General features: G+C 37.3%; 1 protein-coding gene across 1 annotated transcript in view; it reads left to right on the top strand.

The window, feature by feature from the left end:
• Window positions 1-23,663, top strand: part of LOC140749805 (uncharacterized) — a 90,145-nt gene that overhangs the window by 31,494 nt on the left and 34,988 nt on the right. Inside the window, exon 2 of the mRNA XM_073082965.1 lies at window positions 6,574-6,749. Within this exon, the coding sequence (XP_072939066.1) occupies window positions 6,686-6,749 (64 nt within the window). The 5' untranslated portion in view covers window positions 6,574-6,685. The remainder of the gene's footprint in view (window positions 1-6,573; window positions 6,750-23,663) is intronic.

Genomic DNA, 23,663 nt, shown 5'->3' with positions numbered 1-23,663 from the left:
ATCCCCACACTTTTACCAATGGTGAGCGGGATACCTTGGAACCGTGGCGCTATGACGAATGGGGTTTTTTTAGCGGTAAACGCGCAGACTTGTGTCTTCGTGGGGTTAAACTCAACAAGGTTAAGTCGACCCCATATCGAGACCTGCTCCAGAGAGTCCTCGATTTCAGACACAAGTCGGATTCTGCTTTCTTCCACGAGAGTCCGAGAGGTATTTGCGCGGCCTGTATACGTAGCGTCTCCCGTACTATCATCTGCATAGCAATGCATGTTGCCTACTTGTTGCAACATATCATTGATATGCAGAATGAATAGTGTGGGAGATAGGACTGAGCCCTGGGGCACGCCAGCGTTTACAGGTTTCGTATCAGAGCAGCATCCGTCGACGACGACTTTGATGTGCCGCTCCGACAGAAAGCTGGTTACCCATGCGCATAACCTCTCAGGAAGACCGGCAGATGGAAGCTTCGCGAGAAGGGCTCTATGCCAGACCCGGTCAAAGGCCTTCGCGATATCCAGGCTAACCGCCAATGCCTCACCATTGCTCTCAATGGCTTGCGCCCATCGGTGTGTGAGATAGACTAGAAGGTCACCAGCTGAACGGCCCTTGCGAAAACCATATTGATGATCGCTGATCAGCTGGTGATCCTCGAGGTACCTCAGGAGCTGTGTGTTTATAACACGCTCCATCACCTTTGAGAGCAGGGAGGTTATCGCTATAGGCCTGTAGTTGGCCGGGTCACTGCGATCACCCTTTTTAGGGATCGGATGTACAAGAGCAACCTTCCACGAAGACGGTACTTGTCCTGTGGTGTAGGAAAGCGAGAATAAGCGCGTTAAGATGGGAGTCAACTCGGGAGCACACGTCCTCAGCACCACCGCGGGGATTTCGTCCGGCCCACTCGACTTCTTGACATCAAGAGACAATAGAGCTCGCCTGACAGCTTTCTGTGTAAACCGTATGTTAGGCATAGAGCTCTCACACCGCGGGATGGTAGGCGGTGTGGCCCCTCGGTCGTCGAGAGTCGAGTTTGAGGCAAAGAGGGTACCCAGAAGGTCGGCTTTCCCCTTTGCCGTATGGGCCAGAGAATCATCTGGTTTCCGCAGGGGCGGTAGTGAAGATTGACAGAAATTACCCTCGACAGCTTTGGCCAGCGACCAGAAGGCTCTACTCCCGGAGGGGTAACCAAGTAGCCGCTCGCCAATTCTGCCGATGTGCCTAGACTTCGCCTTAGCCATATGCTTCTTTGCTGAACGGGAGGCAGCGTTGAAAGCCGTTCGAAGCTCGGCGGTCTTCGGATCCTTGCACGCGTACGCTGACGCCCAGGCTTGGTAGATCTCTTGCTTATGACGTGATGTCTTAGCGCAAGACCCATCAAACCAGGGCTGACTCCGCCCACCGACGGATACGACAGAGTTTGGAATAAAGCATTCCATGCCCTGCCGAATCACGTCGGCCACAGAGTCAGCGCACGTGCTAGGATCACTCGAGACGAAACACAGCTGCCTCCACGGGTATGATGCCAGGAATTCCCGTAACCCGTCCCAATCTGCTGACCTGTAGTGCCAAACTTGTCGCTTCCCAGGGGGTCGAGCCCCCATGGGACGCGACAAGGGCACAGAAGAACTTACCAAGCAATGGTCAGAAGATCCAAGAGGAGCCTTGACCATTACTTGGTAGTCTTCAGGACGGTTGGTCAGCAGAAGATCCAGCAAAGAGGCAGTATGGGTCTCTACATCAGGTACCCTTGTAGGGCCGGGTACGACCTGGGAGAGCCCATATGCCAAAGAGAAGTCATACGCAGTTCTTCCGGCAAAGTCAGTGGTTCGGGAGCCCAGCCACTCAATATGGTGGGCATTAAAGTCACCCAGAATCACCAACTCCGCCGAAGGACACTGCTGCAGCATCCTGTCAATTGCCCACTGGACGTGCTCGAATAATCGAGTTGTCTCGACATCTCCGCTATAGGACCTATATAGGCACGCGTAGACATGGGTCTGCCCCCCAATATCTGCGCGCACCCACAACAAAGATAGGTCCTTGTCTTCAAGGCAGCTGAGACGGCGGCAGCAGATATCACCCCGAACATACACACATACCCCGGCTCGACTATCGACGGCTCGGGAATATTTTCTTTTTATTTTAATAAATTATTCTATGTTATTTTAATGGTGTTAGTTTTATTATTAGTTTATCTTATTTCAATTCAGTATTAATATATTTGACATTTACATAAAAATATCTAAAGGCAACCTTAGTTGTTTAAGACGACAGATATAACTAAACTAGCAGAACCCGCGGCTTCGCTCGCGTAAAAAAATATGATATGACATACAAATAACTGTAATCGTAAATTTGTACCTTTAACAATTTTAACGATAAAGTAGGAGAAGTAATATTTAATTAATAAAAGCTTTTTTTTCGTCACTGTGTACCTAAATTGGTCAAGCTTTCTTCAGAAACATACACTAAAACTCAAATTAGTGGACTGTAATGAAACTTTCTTTAAAATATAAGTTTCATGTAGGATACAATAATTATTATTTACACTATTCCATAGGAATCATCCATGTTATATGGGGCCTTACATACAGTGGTTCTTTCCAGGGTCGCTGGCTGGGCGGTTAGAGTGGGAGCTCTTGCCGCCCGCAACTCCAGAAGTCCCCCTTTAGTTTCGTACGACAGGCAGGGGATACTGTAGCCCAAAATTTTAATCCAAGGTCTATGTATCTACCACATCACCACCACTAATCCACGCATAACCAAAACCATACCCCACGGCAGGACAAAATGTTGGCACGCAGTGTGTCCAAAGTAGTTGCGATGTACCTAATCAGTATACCAAAATGTAGACTAATTTGAATAAAATTACGCATTATCGTAAATGAAATTTGCACCGTGGACGACGTTGTCGTGTATTTGTCTGAATAGACGTTATCTGAAATTTCGAACCTAAAAGATTCCCGTATACATACATATAACACTTCTTTTACCTCCTTAGTAGAATTTCAAAAACATTCCTATGTACATATGCATCAATAAATACTTTATCAGCAAATTTCTGAAAGCTAATATTCAACACCAGCGGTCGCCATCCCGACACCTACGGGTGGTGTGTGGCCCGCGACCTTCCCGTGTGGCCCGCGGGTCTGCACGTTACTAATAATTGGCCAAGTGCAAGTGAAACCCGCACCTGGAGGGCTCCGTACAACCAACATTTTCATTTTTTTTAATTTATTTTATTTAATTTTGCAGCAGCCATTAAAATACACACATTGTAAAAATTTGAACTGTCTACCTCTGACGGTTCAAAAGTTAATTGGAAAAATATCGAAAAGCAGTTTGTTGTATGGGAACCCCTTTTTGTTTTCCACTTTTTTTATTTTTAGCATTTGCTGTTATAGCGGCCACCGTTATGCATCCTCTGTAAGAATTTCAAATGTTTATCTATTACGGTTCCAGAGATAAAGCCCCACGGATAGTGACACACGAACGACGGACAGACAGCGAAGTCTTAGTAATAGGGTTCCGTTTTTATCCTTTAGGTACCCTAAAAAACCCCTGTTCTACACTTCAACACGTGCAATACATTCCCATGTTAAAATATATGTTACGACGGCTCGTGGAATTTCGCCCTATACTAAACCTCTCTGCACTCTGTTCTTTTTCCAGACACGCCAAAGGAAGTAACTTCAATAACGATTTTTAAAGAAACTTCCTTTACTTATAGTATCCTAATGGGATTGATTGTTCAGTTGCTAAAATTGCTGAAACAGATGTGTAAACAGAAAGGCATAATGCATACACCTTTTTATAACCGTATTAAGGGTTGATCTAAAAAAACAGTGACTCAGATGCTTCATTGAGTCAATGATAATTTTTCATAGTGGTTGCTTCCAAATTAACGGATTATAAAATAAAGTTCCAACCCCTATTTAACGACATTAAGGGTTGATTTTCACAAAATGGAAAAATAAGTGATATATTATTTACAACCAGAAAGCAAAATACCAATTTTCATAGTCTTTGCTTCATAATCGGCTTACTTCCAAACAAACTTTCAACCCCTATATTACCCACTTAGGGGTAGGTTTTCCATAACTGGTGTTAAAAAAGTTCTATTATTTCCAACAGGAAAGCCAAATGCAAGTCTTAATAGTCCTTGCTTCAGAATTAACGGAGATTGAAATAAAATTCCAACCCCCATTTAACGACCTTAAGGGATGATTTTCCAAAAACAATAAATAGGTGTGAATAGGTGTTTAATTATTTTCTATCGAAAACCCAGATACTGATTTTCGTTCAGTATACATTAAAACTGGGGGACTTTTATACAAACTTACAACCCTCATTTAACCCAAATAAGAGTTGTTTTACCAAAAACGGTAGAATTAAAGTTCCACTATATCTAACCAGTAAGGAAATGACTAATTTTCGTAGCGCTGGCTTTCAAATTGGCAAATTTTAAAATATGCTGTCAACCCCTATTTTACCAACTTAAGGGTTGATTTTCCAAAAATGGTGAAATAGGTGTTTAATTATTTTCTATCGAAAACCCAAACACCGATTTTCATACAGTTTACATCAAAACTGGAGGACTTTCATACAAACTTACAACCCTTATTTAACACACATAAGGGTTGATTTTCCAAAAACGGTAGAATTAAAGTTTCACTATATCTAACCAGTAAGGAAATGACTAATTTTCGTAGTGCTCGCTTACAAATTGGCAAATTTTAAAATAAGCTGTCAACCCCTATTTTACCAACTTAAGGGTAGATTTTCTAAAAATGATGAAATAGGTGTTTAATTATTTTCTATCGAAAACCCAAATACCGATTTTTATACAGTGTACATCAAAACTGGGGGACTCTCATACAAACTTACAACCCTTATTTAACCCAAATAAGGGTTGATTTTCCAAAAACGGTAGAATTAAAGTTCCGCTATATCTGACCAGTGAGGCAATGGCTAACTTTCATAGTGCTAGCTTTTAATTTGGCAAATTTTAAATTAAGCTGTCAACCCTTATTTTACCAACTTAAGGGTTGATTTTTCAAAAATGGTGAAATAGGTGTTTAATTATTTTCTATCGAAAACCCAAATACCGATTTTCATAGAGTTTACATCAAAACTGGGGGAATTCCATACAAACTTACAACCCTTATTTAACCCACATAAGGGTTGATTTTCCAAAAACGGTAGAACTAAAGTTCTATTATATCAAACCAGTAAAGCAATGGCTAAGTTTCATAGTGCTGGCTTCCAAAATGATACAATTTAAAATAAGCTGTCAACCCCTTGGAAGATAAAATTTTTTTTCAATTTTCAACGCCCCCGCACTCCCCTCTGGGGGTGGAATATCATAAAATTAGTTTTTAGTAAATTCAAACATGCCAAAAGGAATATCCTGACTAAGTTTCATACCTATAAGAGCTGTAGTTTTAAAATGTGATTTTTTTTTAATTAACACCCCCTCAACCCCTCTTGGGGGTGGAATTTCGTAAAATCCGTTCTTAGCTGACCTCTACTCGGTGAAAAGAATATTCCTACCAAATTTCAAGTCTTTAGCTCTAATGGTTCCAGAGATATCGTGATGAGTGACTATATACGTGGAAATCTCTTATATATATATAGATTTATCATTTAAAAATGTGTCCATCCGAGTATCGAACCCGGAATCCACTCGGCTCGCGGATTATCGTTCGGCTTTGAAATGTGTAAAAACATAGGTTTAGTACGCGCCAATCTTCTAGTCCGCTCTGAAGTTGAACTCCGTAGCGTAAGGGCACACTAATGCTGCTATGTACCCGCGGGCGAGAGCGGGCAGAGGACGGGTGCCGTGGAGTCCCGCGCTGTCTTCGTCCCGCTAATATCTACATTTTGCTATTGCGACGCGACTCGTTTCTATATTCGGAGCGGATTAGTAGTTTTGCGTGGACTCTACTTATTTATTATTTGTATCTTTCGATCTTAGCAAAAATGTGTACTAAAGACTCTTTTAAGACTTTCTGCAATGCAATGAGTTCTTAATCTGCAGTCTGACTTTCCTCGGAAAAAGTTACTACTTTCATTAAGTTCTGTCTCAGTGCTAAATATTTTGAATAACTTCGTATTTTTAAACTACAAGTTAATTAAAAGGGGAACATCCATTAACGTATATTAAACGACGTACATTTTGTAGCTTTATACTAGATAATATTTTGAAAAAAAAAATATAGCAGTTCCTATGATAATGCATTATTTTAATTGGAAAATTTAACTACTTTTATCGTTACCAAATTTATGTGCAATGGTATTCTTTCTAGGTTGTCGAAATTGTTGGGTTTTATATCATATAAACTACAAGGACAATTTTTATTATAACATATGTGAGAAGCGTTATTGTTCTACGATTTAAAGAGTGTGGTTAGGGATACTCACTTACACAATGTATTCCAATTTAGATGTTGGCTAGGACTTTATTCCTGTTTGGAGTGAATTGCAGACGCCTATGAACGGCAGACTGCTTGCTCATTTCTAACTTAAATTTCATAATAAAAATAATAATTTTGAAAATATCATTGTCCACAGATTTTCTACGACCGATGCCGGCCTCAAAATGTTGCCTGCGTCAATAAACCGTGGTAGGATCGCTACTTAAGGGATTTCTTCGGAGGATGAAGTAAAAAGGAAAACTTTGGCAATGTTGCCATCACAGATGTTATGGCCATGGCTTCTTTGCATTCTACTCAGCGCTGTAAAAAGGGGTGAGTTTATGGCTCTTTTTATGGGTATTATAATTTTTATATGGCGAAAGTTCATGACACCGTGGTCATTAAGATTTCTCCCCTTCGCAAACACCATAAGATAATAATTGCTAACAATCGTCTATTTTGGGCTTTTCCCAAAAATAATATCCAAATATTACGTGGAAACAGGCAAAGCTTTGGATTTAAAACAAATCCTATTTATTTATTTTATTAGATACTAAAATGGATTACTTTTAGGGTTCCTTATTCAAAGGCTACAAAGAAACTCGTTAGTAATACTAAGCCTCCACGGTCTGTCAGTATGTCCGTCTGTCACAGCGCTCTATCTCTTTAAGGACTCTAACATTAACCGGAGTTGATGTGCGACAGTAGCCACTTAGGACCGTTTATTTGCCACTCCTATATAAAAAAAAATAAGTATGATGAAATATTTGGAGCACCATTTTCTCAAACGCTCGTTAATGTTTTTCTTCATATTATAAACTGAAGTGTCATAAATACGTGTTAAGAATTCAGGGTGTAAGAAAGCCACGGGAAGAAATATAACGCCATTCTGTTTGATACACCGTGATGGGGGTCGTTATTTATATTGTTAATAGCAGAACACTAGAAGACGAAAAATGTTCTATAAAGTAGAATTGGTTATAAAAACTATTAAAAAAGAAACATATTTTTTTATATAATTTACTGAAGAAGGAAATTATTTAGCCTATGTCATTCCCATAATTTAGATTGAATCCTCACACGTTGAGAGCTTTCAAGCCATTTAGGCAAAAAAGGTGCTAAAGAATGAGATACAAATAATTTCGAAAAACATAACCTCCACAGGAGGGTAAAAGTAGAGGAAAACTCCTTGCAATGTAGTTATAACTCAATAGATAAGTTCTCTTACTTCCGCAAACTTTCCTTGTAGCATTTTCTTATGAGAAATTTTCGCGCTAACTATCCCAATCACACTTTTCTTATTACTGTATTGATGGTAACTATGTATATGAAACAGACATCTAAAATGCACTCAACTTGAAATAGACTTTGGCGTATGCTAGTTAGACTTGCCATAATATCATAACACTTATACCAGCATATACTGACTTAAATTATCTAACTCCAAAGTTCAAAATTTGACAATTTTTGCATAGAAATATTTCGTACTTTAGTAGGAAAAAATTGTTAAGATTGACTATCACTGGTATAAGTGAATGAGGTCTTGAACCTTACCATTAAGCAAAATTATCATGTTCTTTGAAATACATACATACCTACATTTGAATAGACCAATTTACTATTTGATTTTGCTCAAAGTAATTGCTTGCAGTCTCCAACACTTCCTATATACAACTATGCGTTACCCGTGTGTATTATTTTGGAATGACGTGGTATATAGCCCACTTTATGTGGTATATAGCCCACTTGATGATATGTGACTACTGCAGCCCATGGACACTTACAATTAACCTCAATTGAGAGTTCCCCTGAGGACTAACTTAGAATTCTCGGAAATCTCCTTTTACCATAACCTTCTAAGCGGAACACAGAGCGCTTAATACTGTGTTTACTAGGCAGAAATAGCTGAGGTAAATGAAAGTATGTAGCAGAAATACATAAAGTAGCCAAGATTTATGTTTAAAAAATAATAATTCTAAAACGTTTTCAAATGTATATTAATATAGTGATGACAATATTAACAATGGTTCGTAATATTCTAGCGGTGGCAGTGTGTGTCACCTCGGTACATAGATATTTCCGTCGTATGACACAGTTTGCGACGCTTTTGCATAAAGTGCAGAAATAACTCAATATGGTAACATAAATATCAGCTGTTGACATTATTTATAGCTGGGTGTGACACGAACACTTAATAATTACAACTGGTGTGGTAAGGGAAACATACTTTTCCGAGACATTCTAGTCTTTAGGGGTAGCGGCGCATCTGAGGCCGACCTTAGGTAGGAATCTAATCCTATCTGAGGTTGATTATAGATGTCCATGGGCTGCGGTAGCTACTTACCATCAGGTGGACTGCATGCTCGTCTAGTACTCCTATATTATAAAGAAATGCGTAAACATTTAAGAATATATAACTTATCAATATATGGTTTGTCCGTCTATTATCTTATAGAAGCATTTCTAGTTTGTGTAAAATGACATAGAAGGTGGTATGGCATCTACCACACATATTTTTCCATTATAACAGCAGTGTTAAGCTTCTAATAAGCTTCTAATTTATGGGAGATACGTTGATATTGACGACACGCGTTGTGGAGTGGTCATAATACCGGTCAATATATTTCGTTTGATAACAGCGTAAACAGCGTGTCCAATATGAGCGCCGGCTTCAGAAATATGTACTAAGCCAACATTTATTTCAATTATTTTTTACTTTGTAGTGACATAGAAGTCGGTTTTATTTTTTTGTTAATTTTTTTTTTATCTATGTATGTGTCCACGATACCCACGACACAAGGAATACTATTTTGGGGTTGTGATTGTTGAAAACGTCTTTTTTATAGTCGGCGTTTCAGCTTAGTTCTCAGGAATAGCAACGCTTTTTAGTTGACTTTAGGTAAAAGCCTAATTCCGTTTAAAGGAGAATGTCCATTCTTGGTACTGATTTTGCTCATGCGTCGAAATGAAAGTAATATTAAAATTATTTTTTGATTTTTTTACATAATTTGTCGATCAGAATAGTTTCTTTGAACAGGGGATTCTATTTAAGATAAAATAAGACGAAATGTTGATTGTTGTTCTTAAAAATTAAAATGGCGGAATTTTATACTCGGAATTCAATAAGATGTATTAGTGTTTTGACTAATGATTTTTCTCATGCATCAAAATGAAAGTAAAATTAAAATTATTTTTTGATTTTTTTACATAGTTTGTCGATCAGAATAGTTTCTTTGAACAAGGGGGTTCCATTTAAGATAAAATAAGACGAAATGTTGATTGTTGTTCTTAAAAATTAAAATGGCGGTATTTTATACTCGGAATTCATTATTTTAGGTTTTTAGGATTATTTTAGGTTTTTTTACCTACTACCTTTAAAAGTAAATGGAATATGTTAATCGAACTACATTATAGTACCTACTATCAGTTAAAACCAACCATCAATCTATCGTCGGATATTTTCGATTTTGAGGTTATGTAACATTTCAGTAAATAACTTCAGAACCCGGATGCTGATCTAAAAAATAATTATTGGTGGTAGTATTTGGTTAATTATAAATCGTCCACAACAAGTTTCAATTTCATGCAACTCTGGACGGCGGTCCATACTTTCATGTATATCACATAATATTTGATCACAAATGTCAATTGCGTCTGCTACATAATATCAGACGGATTGCGTGCTTATTTCAATATTATATATATATTTCAAAAAATACCGTTAGTAACATTTTGTAAAATTTATTCCAAATTATTCCGATTTATTCCAAAACAATTCATGCAACACATAACATTTTGTAACATTCAATTAAGCGCAACAAACTGTTTATTTATAAGCCGTATCTCGCCGAAAATTTGCATTTTAAAAGCTGAACCATTCAAAATGTTTGCTTTAGGTACGATAAATTTATTGTATTTTATTATGGGAAACGCTGAGTATAACGGGTGATATATGTAGAGCGAAATGACCGGAACAAAATGTACACAGTACAAACAATATTCAGACGGACTGATCTGATTTATTTAGTTTTATTTCATAAGATGGGAGTAGCACATGAGCTTGCATTCCACCTGATGGTAAGTGGCTAGTGCCGCCCATGGACCTCTTTAATCAACTCCAGATAAGATTCGATGACAACCGGAGGTCGAACACAGATGCGCCGCTACCCCTGAGGACTAAGCTGGCAAGCCTTGGAAAAGTACCCATCACCCTTCAAACCAGAACACAGAAGCGTTAAAACTGCTGTTATAGAAGGTGTTAGATGTTGAAGATGGTTAATAAGTGTGGCAGTGGTGCCCACGGAGTCGAACCACAGATCATTTTACCACCTATACTTATTTTCAGAATATGTTTTTATATTCTACTGAAAATAGATTATTTCGCTTTAAATGCGTGACCGTATTCACGTTCTGTTTAGTGACACGGTTTAAACCATGTATTTGTACATCAAACAAACAATCGTAATGAAGTTCGGACACTCGCTTGATTAAAGGTTGTTGTTTCGTGAATATGCGTTTAATTGCAGCATGCGGCCTCGCACAATATGTAAAATATTTTGGCTATCCAAACTATTTAATGGGGAAAATGAGAGTAATAAAAAAATTGCCAAGTACGAGTCGAAATCGCACATGGAGGCTCTGTACTTCCAAATGTTCATGATACTTTACTTATTTTTATGAAATAATCATATAAAATAAGTTTTATTGTTCTTATTTGTACTTATTATAATAGCAGTTGTAGTAGTAAACGAATTGTAAAAATTTCAAGTATCTTCCTAGTACGGTTTAACAGTTAGATCGAAAAATGCTAAAAATACCGGTTTGTTGTATGACCCCCTTTAATATTCAACTTTATTTTATTTTTAGTATTTGTTGTTATAGTGGCCACCGTTATGCATCCTCTGTAATTTCATTCTATCTATTAGGGCTCCAAAGATAGAGGCCTGTGACAGACGGACAGATAGCGAAGTCTTAGTAATAGGGTTTGGTAAACGTAAATGGTGAAGCTAGTGAGACTTTCGTGGTATGAATCTGGAGGAACCAACGCAACAACAACATTTGCGTTGCGGTAAGCTCCCCTGTATTCTGGTCTCAAGGGTAAAGGAAGACATACGGTTATACGAGGATAACTTATTTACTCGGGTATTAACTCAATTGCGGTCGACCTCATGTAGGACTCTAATGCTATTAGTGGGAATAATATTCAAATGCTTCTTATTAGGAAGACTGCATTCTCGTTTGCTTCTTCTATATTTTTTTATAATATAGGAGTAGCAGACAAGCATGCAGTCCACCTGATGGTAAGTGGCTACAGCCGCCCATGGACTTCTGTGATCAACCCCAGATAGGATTAGATATTCCTACCTGAGGTCGGCTACAGATGCGCCGCTACCCCTGAGGGCTAAGCTGGAATGCCTCGGAAAAGTATGCCTCCCTTACCACACCCTTCAAAACAGAACACAACAACGCCTAACACTGCTGTTATTAGGCAGAAATAGGTGTGGCGGTGTTGCCACCGAAGTCGAACCACAAAGGGTTCTACCATCTTCAACTTCTATAATATAAATAGATCTTATATAGTCCGCGTAAAACTGGTAATCCGCTCTGAATATAGAAATGAATCGCGTCGCCATAGCAAATTGTATGACAAAACCTGCTCGTAACAACTTGAGAGCGCACTAGCAGTTTGGTGCGTACTATATACATGTGGTATATTAAGACTTATTTCAATGCCGAATGCACCACTATTACAATACTCTGTTAACACAGTCGCTCACACTTACACGAACGCTTCAACATATCACGTATTTACGCTATCCAACAATAATGATAGATTCGTATATAATACGAGATGATTAAACCACAGCGTTGAAAAGATTCTGTCCGATGATATTCTAGTTCGTATTGTGCAAAGCAATATTCTTTTCAGCGGCTCTGTTAGGGTTAATATAAAATTGCAAACAGCTCACGACGACCCGCGTTTATGTTTTGTACTAACATATTATTTTTAATAGATTTGTGATGTGGTAATAGTTTTTTAAGAAGCAATGGATCTGAATTTTAATCGGGACTATAATTTTGCATAAAATAATAAAAGCGTGTCTTAAAGGAAATTCAATCCAGATAATATCAACGATGTTGAGACTTAGCTAAATCTGAATAGATAAATTCGAGAAGTCTTTGTAATTTAAACCAATCGTTTCATCAGTATTAGAACTTTTTAATTCCACTACGATGGCGTCACTACTATACTGATTTCTGAACTAATTACACAAGCTTATTATTTGCTTATTAGCTTTAATATGAAGGCCATTTGTAAATTATGAAAGTTATTTCTCAGATACCAAATAAATCAGATACTCTCGCGATACTAAAATCAGAATCACATGACCTTAGTATATTCCATTGTATAAAATCTCGTACAGAAAGCAAGAAATAATAGGAATATATAAATGTTCAAGAAAAAGTCCGTATCACTAAACAATAATACGTACGGTCATTTGTATAGCCTTTTACAGCATCAATAAGCCATGAATTTGGGTCGAATGAATGCGGACCACTAATTTGTCGGAAAAAGGGCACTTAAGGAAAACTTTAATATTTATTGTTCTTTCCTTCTTGTTTGGGTTCGTTTTGTTCGTGTCTTTCTCTATTTGATTTACAAAACGTCGATTTTTCGATGTGATGGAGTACTTTTGTCCATAACTATTCCGTGTTCTCGTAGTTTCGGCCATTTACGGCTTCTTCTCAATAACGAAACACCTGTGTGAAGTGGTGGTAGTTGTATTGACATTCAAAAAGTGGTCTGTAAAGAACCTATTTTGAATAAAAAAAATTGATTTGATTTGATTTTGATTTTATGAGCTAGGCATAGGTTAGGTTTGGTTAGGTTAGGAGTTATTGAATAGGATTGGAGATTAAAATCCTTTAGGTATTAAGTTTCGTAGTCCAATGCTTTCGTATGATCTAAATTGATCACACATGATTTGCATCAGATTTTTTGCATTATTACAGTTTCAGAAGACTGTGTTAGCGTCTTCGGAAACTTAACAACAATGAAACAACTTTTATTGTGTAGTTATTATATATTTATTGTATTACTAGCTGACCCGGCAAACGTTGTGTTGCAATATAAATAAAGAAATGGTAAAGGTAAACAACCCTTATCACTTAGGGATATGAAAAATAGATAGTAACTGATTCTCAGACCTACTGAATATGCATATAAAATTTGGTGAAAATCGGTAAACCGTTTCGGAGGAGTACGGTTACTAACATTGTGACACGAGAATTTTATATATAAGATAATATTATACACTCGAATACAAGTAATAGTACACGTCACAAACTTTTATATGTTAGTTAATTTTCGGAACTAGATAAAACAAAACATTAAATGTGTAACACACTAATTTACTGTCCAACCTAAATAGCATTCCTAAAGCCTTTCAACGTAACATAACAGACAGTATTATTAATATTAAATGCTTTGAATTCTTATAACTTGTGAACAGTTAACAAATACATAACTCTGTAAAGTTCTTGCTAGTTTGCCTTCCACATGTGAGGTAACTTAGATAATAAATGTTTCACAAACTTTAACAACTAATTAAATATTGCGGAAACCCGTTAGCTATTTAAATATATTTATCTAAATATTATATTATCTTGAAGTTGAAGAACCCTTTGTCCCTGGTTTCGACTCCGGAGGCGCCACCTTCGCCTAAATATTTCTGCCTAATAACAGTAATGTTAATCGCGTATGTGTTAAAGAATACATATTTACCCATGGCGTTCCAACTTAGTCCTCTGGTACTGAAACGTCTTTGCCTGACTACGAACGAACGAAAGATTAAAATCTAATCTAGGGTTACAGATAATCCATTATCACTATAGATGTTCAGGAGCCACTTACCATCAGATGGACGCTATATTCGTTCGCTAACATGAGGTAATCAAAAAATTGTTAGTGGCAAGGTGAAACAAGGTATTCAAGCTTTTAGCGTATCCGAATAGCTTTACATGTCAGCGGTGTCAGTCGCACTGCGTCCAACGAAGCGCGAAGCATAGCCTCTCGAATGTTGCTGATGGAAAATATTTGCTGATATTCTTCATACTAGAAAAGTGGACAAGTGAAGTAGCGCGAGCACTTACATACAGGAGCTTAAGTCTACATGTTTATAGTTTTGTTAAGAAAATATCTTAGATGTGTGTTTTGGAGGCTAAAATAACTTTTGACAGTCTTTGAAGGTATTGGAAAAATTTAAGCAATTTAGGTTCAAACATGGGAATTATAGTCCGTTCACATTGCAAAATATAAATTGTGTGAATTTAATGGCAGTAGATAAATTTAAAAAACCAAAGAACTAACAAATTTTTGGTAATCTAAAATGATTGATAGTTTAATTTTAAAATATTTTTAGATGAAACGAAATCTTCAAGTAATATTTTATAGGCACTTAATCACATTTTAAGCGTATCTAGAGCAAGGTGAGCAACTAGCAAGGTGAGATTCTAACACGAGGCATTCCAACTTAGTTCACAAGCGCGGTTAAATTGATGATCGATCTCTAATTAAAATCCTATCCTATCTGATTTAGTCTTTACATCAGATAGGCTGTATACTCGTTTGCTAAAGAAAAAATCCATCTCATTATTTTTGTAACCATTTTTTGCTGGCTTCCGATCGGGCTTAACGAAGAGCCGTTGCAGACACTGCACCTGACACCTTACGTAACCACTAGCTTGTCACGTAATGGGATCTCAAACCCTTTTCGCTCGATACTTTTTCATTTAGGGAGATTCAGATGATAGGCGTTAAATTTAATGAGCTATCAAAATATATTTTTTAATTTTGTAATATAGAAGTAGCGTGCAGACTACCTGATAATAAGTAGCTCCTACTGCCCAAGGACAACTGTCATCAACGACAGATAAGATAAGAGTCCTACCTGAGGTCCGTCACATATTTCTACCCCTGAGTTGGAACGCTTGTGATAACTTTGTTTCCTATACCTCACTCCTAAAACCGGAACACAGCACATCACTGCTGTAATTAGGCTATACAATATATAAAAGATATGAAAGTGGAGCTTCCGGAGCCGTACCAGAAAGGATTCTCCCCTTGATTCGCTTATAAAATTCAGTTCAGAGACATTAGATTTTAGCATGATAACCTTTTATGAATGTACATTCAATGCTGCGCTAATGCCGGACACTTAATGACTCTTCACCGCTCGCTATCAAATTGTACGTTGAACTAATGATATTAATTCAGGCGGGAATTCAACGCGTTCATAAGTGTTAATGCGATTATTTCCGTTAAACTAAAATTCTATTCTGGCAATTTCCACATCCAATTTTTTTTCGTAATATAAATCTAGCCGATGAGCATGCTATGCGATGACCACCTGATGGTAATTAGGTACTGTCGCTCATGGACATCTGTAATCAACCCCGGATAGGATTAGATATTTCTACCTGAACTCGGACACAGGTGCGCCGCTACCCCTGAGGCTGGAACGCCTCGGAAAAGTATGTCTCCCTTACCACACCCTTCAAACCAGAACACAGCAGCGCTTAACACTGCTGTTACGACGCAGAAATAGATTTTCACATGATAACGTTCCTTTCATTATTGTACATTCAATGCTGCGCTAATGCCGGACACTTAATGACTCTTCACCGCTCGCTATCAAATTGTATGTTGAACTAATGACATTAATTTAAGCGGGAATTCAGCGCGTTCATACGTGTTAATGCGATTATTTCTGTTAAGCTAAAATTGTATTCTGGCAATTCCAACACCATCTATTCGTAAATAAGTTTAAAAAAGAACATTTTGCAATATGGAATGTGAGAAATAGTAATAATTGAAGTGAATCCTTGACAAGGCGTACCCAAGGCTCGAAAAACACGCGCTTATAGATACAGTATATAAAACCTTGAAGCAAGGATCGATTTACATTTGAACGTACCTTACTGGAGACTTATTAACCTTTAAATATATTTTTTTAAACTTTCAAGTAGCTTGCAGTCCATCCGATAGTAAGTGGCCACTGCTTACCTACTCCATACAAAAGGGGGTTCTACTTGAAGCCGACCACAGGTGCGTTGCCCTGAAGAACTAAGATAGTCGCCTCATATAAAGTAAGCTCATTTGTCTGATATGGCACATGTCTGCTGCGTTTAATATTTAAGGATATGAACGAATCTAATGTAAATGTTCTGAAAATTAAACTATTTACAGTGTATTTTACATCTACAGAAGACACCGTACGTGTTAGACACATTCCGTTCCAAAAAAAAATCTTATCCTTATATACAATGTGTTTAAAAGTATTTATATCTTTCGTAACACGACTGTCACGGGACGTACCTATCAAATTTGCAGATATGATTTTGTGGGATATGACACGTTCAACGTGAAATTTTGAAGGTAGAACCCGCTGTGGTTCGACTCCGGCTACACAACTGCCTCGCCTATTTCTGCATAATAACAGTAGTGTTACGCGCTGTTGTGACCTGGTTTGAAGGCTGTGGTAATGAAACAGCTTAGTTCTCAGAGGTAGTGACACATTCCTGGGCGATCTGAAGTTGGAATCTAATCTTATCTGAAGTATTACAGATGTCCATGGGCTGTGAGATGGACTGCATATTCACCTGCTACTTCAATATTTTCAAAATTTAAAAATGTTTGTATATGTATGTAGTATATATCAATGGGGTCTTACTGATAGAGCAACGACCTATAAGTCAATATGATTCTTAAAATAAACATCTATTATCCAGATTCATTGTTCCAGTAATTGAAAGTTATTGTCAAAGTCTGTTACCCGGTACACGGTTTCGCTATTACACAAATTGAAAAAAATATTTGGGTCAAACACCTAGAGACGCCGAACGAATTGATATTCATAGGGAATTTTATAGCGAACGAGAAAACGGAGTGTTTGAAAATAATGCTTCAAATTGTGTTTCTTGTTTCCGTATTCAATGTAGTTTTGGTTTCGAGTCTTATCTGAAGTGGTTTTGTGTGACTGTATTTTAATACTTTTATGTATCTTGTTAATCAAAAATGCATTGTTGTCCCACAGCTGGGCAAAGGTCTCTTAGAATTAGAAGAGTATAGAATATATATCTCAAGAAGTACTTTATTTAGAAAACTCTTAGGATACAGGATATTTTCTTTTATTACTTAAGAATTTTGACTTCTAATATGCCCATCACTTCGAAAAATCCAGTGGCAAGGGCTTCCGGGCTGTGAGTGTTTTTATACCAAAACATTACCAGTGTTTAGAAGGAGTTCTATATGTGTATAAGAAGATGTAGTCTTTGGTTTTGTCTTTGACTTTTAAAAATATTATATTGATTTTTTCTTGTTTTAAGAGTTCGAAAATAAAAATGGATTCAGCGACAGTTTGACATGTTTGTCTTCTTTTAATATTTTTTATAAATCCCCAACATTTGGTCCTTCGAGCCGGATTTAACAGTATGAAGATGAATATTAATTAAATAATAAAGATCGGGACCAGTAAATGGAGATTGGATTTGGAGTAAAGGCGGAAATTTGAAGATCTGCTCTGGGTCATCGTATGTTTAAACCATACTTATTGTGAAGAAAATAGGCCTCAAGAGTTGGTTCTTCATTTTCTTTTGATTTCCACCCAACACTCATGTAATACCTACCATTAGTAGTTTCATGTTTAATGTTTACGGTTACACACCATTATTGTAAAAGTCAGTTACATTTACAATTGTAAATTCTGTCAAAATAATTACACTTACAATTGTTTTGTAAATGACGTCAAATAAGCCGATATTACATTATTTGGTCGTATTATATTTGTTAGTCGGTAACGTTGACAACTGATCAGGTGTTGTAATTGTTCATTATTTTAGGTAAGATTATATTTATATTACAAATTGTAATCGAATTTTCAGGTTGTCTCCATACTGGTCTCCCAAGATGCCTCTCAAAGTGCTTGTCAAAAAGCGAGCTAGTTATAAAAGGCAGTTAACCTTATTTTCAGAATTTATTAAAACTTTAGATGCTTCTTCATTGGACTCTTCTGAGATAAACGAATTGCAGATTCGAGTCAATCGGATGGATACTTTATTCGAAAGGTACGATGAGGTACAGTTGGCCATCGAATGTCATGAAGATGACTTGGATCAGCAAATTATTGAACGTAATGATTTTGAAATTTTATATTATAAACTAATTTCTCAGGCAAAACAAATTATTAATAATTGTACTAAGGCTGAATGTAGAGCAATTGAAGTAGGTCATGTTAGTGTTCGCAATAATATTAAATTACCTATTATTCAATTACCAAAATTTAGTGGCTCTTATGACAATTGGATGGAGTTCCATGATACATTTTTAAGCCTTATTCACAAGAATGACGATATAGACAACATTAGTAAGTTTCATTATTTGAGAGCTTCGTTGGAGGGTTCTGCTGCTATAGTCATTCAATCTATTGAATTCTCATCTGTCAACTATTCAATAGCTTGGCAGTCACTATGTGAACGTTATGAGAACAAAAGGATTTTAATTCAGAATCATGTATCCGCGTTATTTAATTTAGAAGCTTTCGGTAAGGAATCGTCATTTAATTTAAAACGCCTCGTAGATCAAACAAATAAACATTTGCGTTCATTAGAGTCCTTAGGAGAACCAACCGTGCACTGGGATACACTCCTCATTCACATTATTACCCGTAAGCTTGACAATAAGACTTACCGTGAATGGGAGGAATTCAAAAGTAATTTTAGTCGAGATACCAAAATAACATTAGATATCTTTCTTAACTTTATTAAAAACCGTTCTGATTTACTCGAAACAATTGAAATGTCATCTGCCTCTAACACAAAGGTTTCAAACTTTACAGGCACTAATAAAACGAATACTAAAATGAAAACTTTCATTTCGGTTTCTGATAATTGTAACAAAAATAGTTCTCAACCTTTTAAATATTGTCCCAAGTGCAAGGGCGATCATAGGTTAATTCATTGCCCTGAATTCCTTGCTCTTTCTAATGAGTCTAGGCTTCAGTTACTACCTCAATACAAAGTATGTTTAAATTGTTTTAATTTTGGTCATTATGCAAATAATTGTAATAAACCAGGTTGTAAAGTTTGCCGTCGTAAGCACAATGTACTGGTGCATGTATCCAAGATCGATAAAAGCGCTAGTAAAGCAAGTTCGTTTGATAATTCACTGAGCTTAGCTAATAATATTAATGTGTCTAATACCCCTTTACAGCAATTGTCTTCTCAACCGCCTGCGGTGCAAGCTAACTTATCTTTAGCTGCTAGCGTCGATGAGGTTCCTCACTCTCATGTGTTGTTGTCAACCGCGTTAATTAAAGTATTAGGACGAGATAATAAATACCATGTTGTTCGTGCCTTATTAGACAACGGTAGCACATCATGTCTAATGACTGAGAGTATTTTTGAGAAGTTAGGGCTGCCAGTCAAAAATGTGAACAATTCTGTATTAGGTATTAATAATATTACTTCGAAAGTTAATAAGTTATGTCGGTTGAATATAACATCTTTAGATAATAGTTTTTCTTCTGATATACAATGCTTTGTTTTGTCATCGTTGACTAATTATATACCTTGTAGACAAGTTAATTTGTCAAATATTAATATTCCTTCGAATATTTGTCTTGCAGATCCTCATTTTTACGCGCCGGCTCCTGTTGATATTATTATCGGCGCTGATGTATTTTGGGAGATTTTAGGATCACGAAGACTTAAGTTAGGAGACGGTCAACCAATACTCTGTGATACAAGACTTGGATGGCTTGTATCAGGTCCCATTAAAGGTGGCCATGTATTGTCGTCTCAAATTAAATGTAATTTTACAAATGTAACCTCTGATGAATGTGCAGATGAATTTAGTAAGCTTCAGAGTCAACTTAGTAGGTTTTGGCAAATCGAGGAAGTTAGTGTAGGTTCTCATTATTCTCGCGAAGAAAAGTTGTGTGAAAATCATTTCATATCAAATACTACACGTCTGAAAGATGGTCGTTTTTGTGTAAGAATACCTCTCAAACAATCATCTGATTTATTGGGTGATTCTTGGTCTCGAGCTAAGCTATGTTTTCTTTCATTGGAACGTAGACTTAAAGCTAAACCTCAATTTTCTCAAATGTATGAGGATTTTATGTCGGAGTATGAAGCTTTAGGTCATATGACTAAATGTCAATCCATTGGTCCGATGACAGATGGGTATTACATACCTCATCATGGTGTTTTGCGTGAATCGAGTACTACTACTAAGTTGAGAGTAGTTTTTAATGCTAGTAGTCCCACTACTACGGGAATTTCGTTTAACCAACTTCAAATGGTTGGACCTGTAGTACAGGATGATTTATTGGCTATTATTCTTCGTTTTAGACAACATAAATATGTTATTGTAGCTGATGTAGAGAAAATGTATCGTCAGGTATGTGTGCACCCAGATGATCGACATCTACAACAAATTGTTTGGCGTGACGATCCGTCAAGTCAACTCCAAGTTTATCAATTGAATACCGTCACCTATGGTACGGCCAGCGCTCCATTCTTAGCGACGCGGTGTTTAAAACAATTGGGCTTGGAGAGTACAGACAAGAAGGTATCCGATGCTATTATTCATGATTTCTATGTTGACGATTTGTTAACTGGCGGAGACGATTTTAGTGAGGTTAATGACTTGCGACATAAAATAACCTCCACGTTGGCTTCGGCTCAATTAAATTTACGTAAATGGAAGTCCAACAATCCTCAACTTATTACTACGTCTGCATCGTCCCCAGCGTCACTAGATTTGAATATTGGAGATTTAGAACCAAGTAAAACTTTAGGTCTTGGTTGGTTGCCGCTCTCAGATCAATTATGTTTCCCAATCGGAGATTTGATTACTCTTGAAAATACCAAACGCGAAATGCTATCAACTATCGCACAGATTTTTGACCCACTTGGTCTATTAGCTCCTTGTGTTATTGTAATGAAGATTCTTCTTCAGAAATTATGGCTACATAAATTATCCTGGGATGAACAGTTGTCACCAGAGATTAAAAAGTTATGGTCTGAGGTAATTACCAATCTACCATTGATTAATGAAATTCGTATTCCACGTCGTGTCATTTATAATTCACCAAAAACTATTGAATTTCATATTTTTTCTGATGCGTCGGAACGTGCATACGGTGCATGTCTGTATGTACGTAGCATTAGTGATGAAGGTGAGGTCTTAGTGCGTCTATTGGTGGCTAAAAGTCGTGTAGCTCCTCTCAAGTCGATGACTATACCCAGACTTGAGCTCTGTGGTGCATTAATTGGCACTCGGCTTTATGAAAAGGCCATTGCATCATTACGACTTCAAGTCGCACGTACAGTCTTCTGGACAGATTCCACTATTGTTTTAGCATGGTTACAAACCGTACCAAATAAGTTGCAAGTTTTTGTCCGCAATAGAGTCGTGGATATTTTAGATAAAACCGGAACTGTCAGTGGAGACATGTACCTACAGACCAAAACCCCGCGGATTACATATCTCGCGGAGTTGATATCGCATCGATTTCCACTCTAGACAAGTGGTGGTCAGGCCCATCATTTTTTTCGGAAGATATGTCATTGTGGCCGTCTAATCATTCTTACATGAATTGTGACACATTACCAGAATTGAAAGTAAATGTCGTTTTACATGGTACTGTTATTGTCAATCAAATAGATGTTGGTAGAGTTATTCAATTTGAGAGATTTTCAAATTATTTGAGACTTCAGCGCACTGTAGCATTTGTATTAAGGTTTATTAGTGGTTGCAGGAAACAATTAGTCTCAGGCACCCTCAGTTGTGAGGAGCTACAGTCAGCGTTACATTTAATCATTCAGATGTCTCAAAATGAATCTTTCCCTGAGTATAAAATGTTACTTCGTAATCAAGAATTGCCTAAGAAAAGTCCATTACTTAAGTTTAATGTTTTTCTTGACGACAATAAAATAATGCGAGTAGGTGGTCGTCTTAAAAATTCAAATTATTCCTACGATAAAAAATACCCTATTATTATACAGTCCGCTCATCAATTTACTAAAATATTATTTAGGGCCGCAGTTATTATTAGCTTCTATTAGAGAACAGTATTGGCCTATAGGTGGTCGTAATTTAGCCAGAAAATGTTGCCGTAATTGTGTACGTTGTTGTCGATTCAAAGGAAAACCTATGTCTCCTATAATGGGTAACTTACCGCAGCAGCGCCTTCTAGCAGGCTTTCCTTTTGAAAGCGTTGGCTTAGACTACGCAGGTCCAATTCAGTCTATTTCACGTCAAGGTCGTGGAAGTAGGCGTGTTAAAGTCTATATCGCCATTTTTGTATGTTTCACTACAAAGGCTATTCATCTAGAATTAGTAGGCGACTTGACTAGTAACACTTTTTAATGGGATTGCGTAGATTTATTTCGCGGCGAGGTAAACCTAAACATATTTTTTCGGACAACGGTACTTCATTTGTCGGAGCTTATAACGATCTGTCTAAATTCTTAAAAGATAACTGCAATTCTTTATCTGAGGAAATGGCCAATGAAGGAATTAAATTTCATTTTATACCCGCGTATTCTCCTCATTTTGCTGGCCTTGCGGAGGCTGGTGTGAAGTCAACAAAGCATCATTTGGTCAGAGTGTTGGGAAATTGTCATTTAACATATGAAGAGCTTAACACTACTCTAACTCAAATTGAGGCAATACTAAACTCCCGGCCATTGACACCGCTCTCACCAGACCCCGAAGACATGATGCCTTTAACTCCAGGACATTTTTCAATTGGACGTCCGTTGACATCTCTGCCTTCACAGGACTATCAGGAACGTCCTACAACTTCGTTATCTCGCTTCCAACGAATTGAACAATTACGCCAGCACTTTTGGGCTCGTTGGAGTAAGGAGTACATCTCAGAGCTTCAACTTCGTTCTAAGTGGCGATCGAGTAAGGGTGCTACTCTCAAATTAAATTCCCTGGTTCTTCTGAAAGAAGAGAATTTATCACCCTTACATTGGAAGCTTGGTCGAGTGGTTGCAGTATACCCTGGAGCAGACGGCGTTTCCAGAGTTGCAGATATTAGAACTGCAAGCGGTCTGCATCGCAGATCATTCTGTAAGATTTGCCCTCTCCCAGAAGATAAGGAGGGTTGAAAGGCAACCTTTCAACGCCCGGGGGCATGTTTAGAAGGAGTTCTATATGTGTATAAGAAGATG

Source organism: Epargyreus clarus, unplaced genomic scaffold, assembly GCF_041222505.1.
Source record: "Epargyreus clarus isolate Ecla_fem2 unplaced genomic scaffold, WU_Ecla_fem_2.2 ptg000018l, whole genome shotgun sequence".
In the NCBI taxonomy this organism is placed as follows: Eukaryota; Metazoa; Arthropoda; class Insecta; order Lepidoptera; family Hesperiidae; genus Epargyreus; species Epargyreus clarus.
This window is presented reverse-complemented; position numbering and strand designations above follow the sequence as displayed.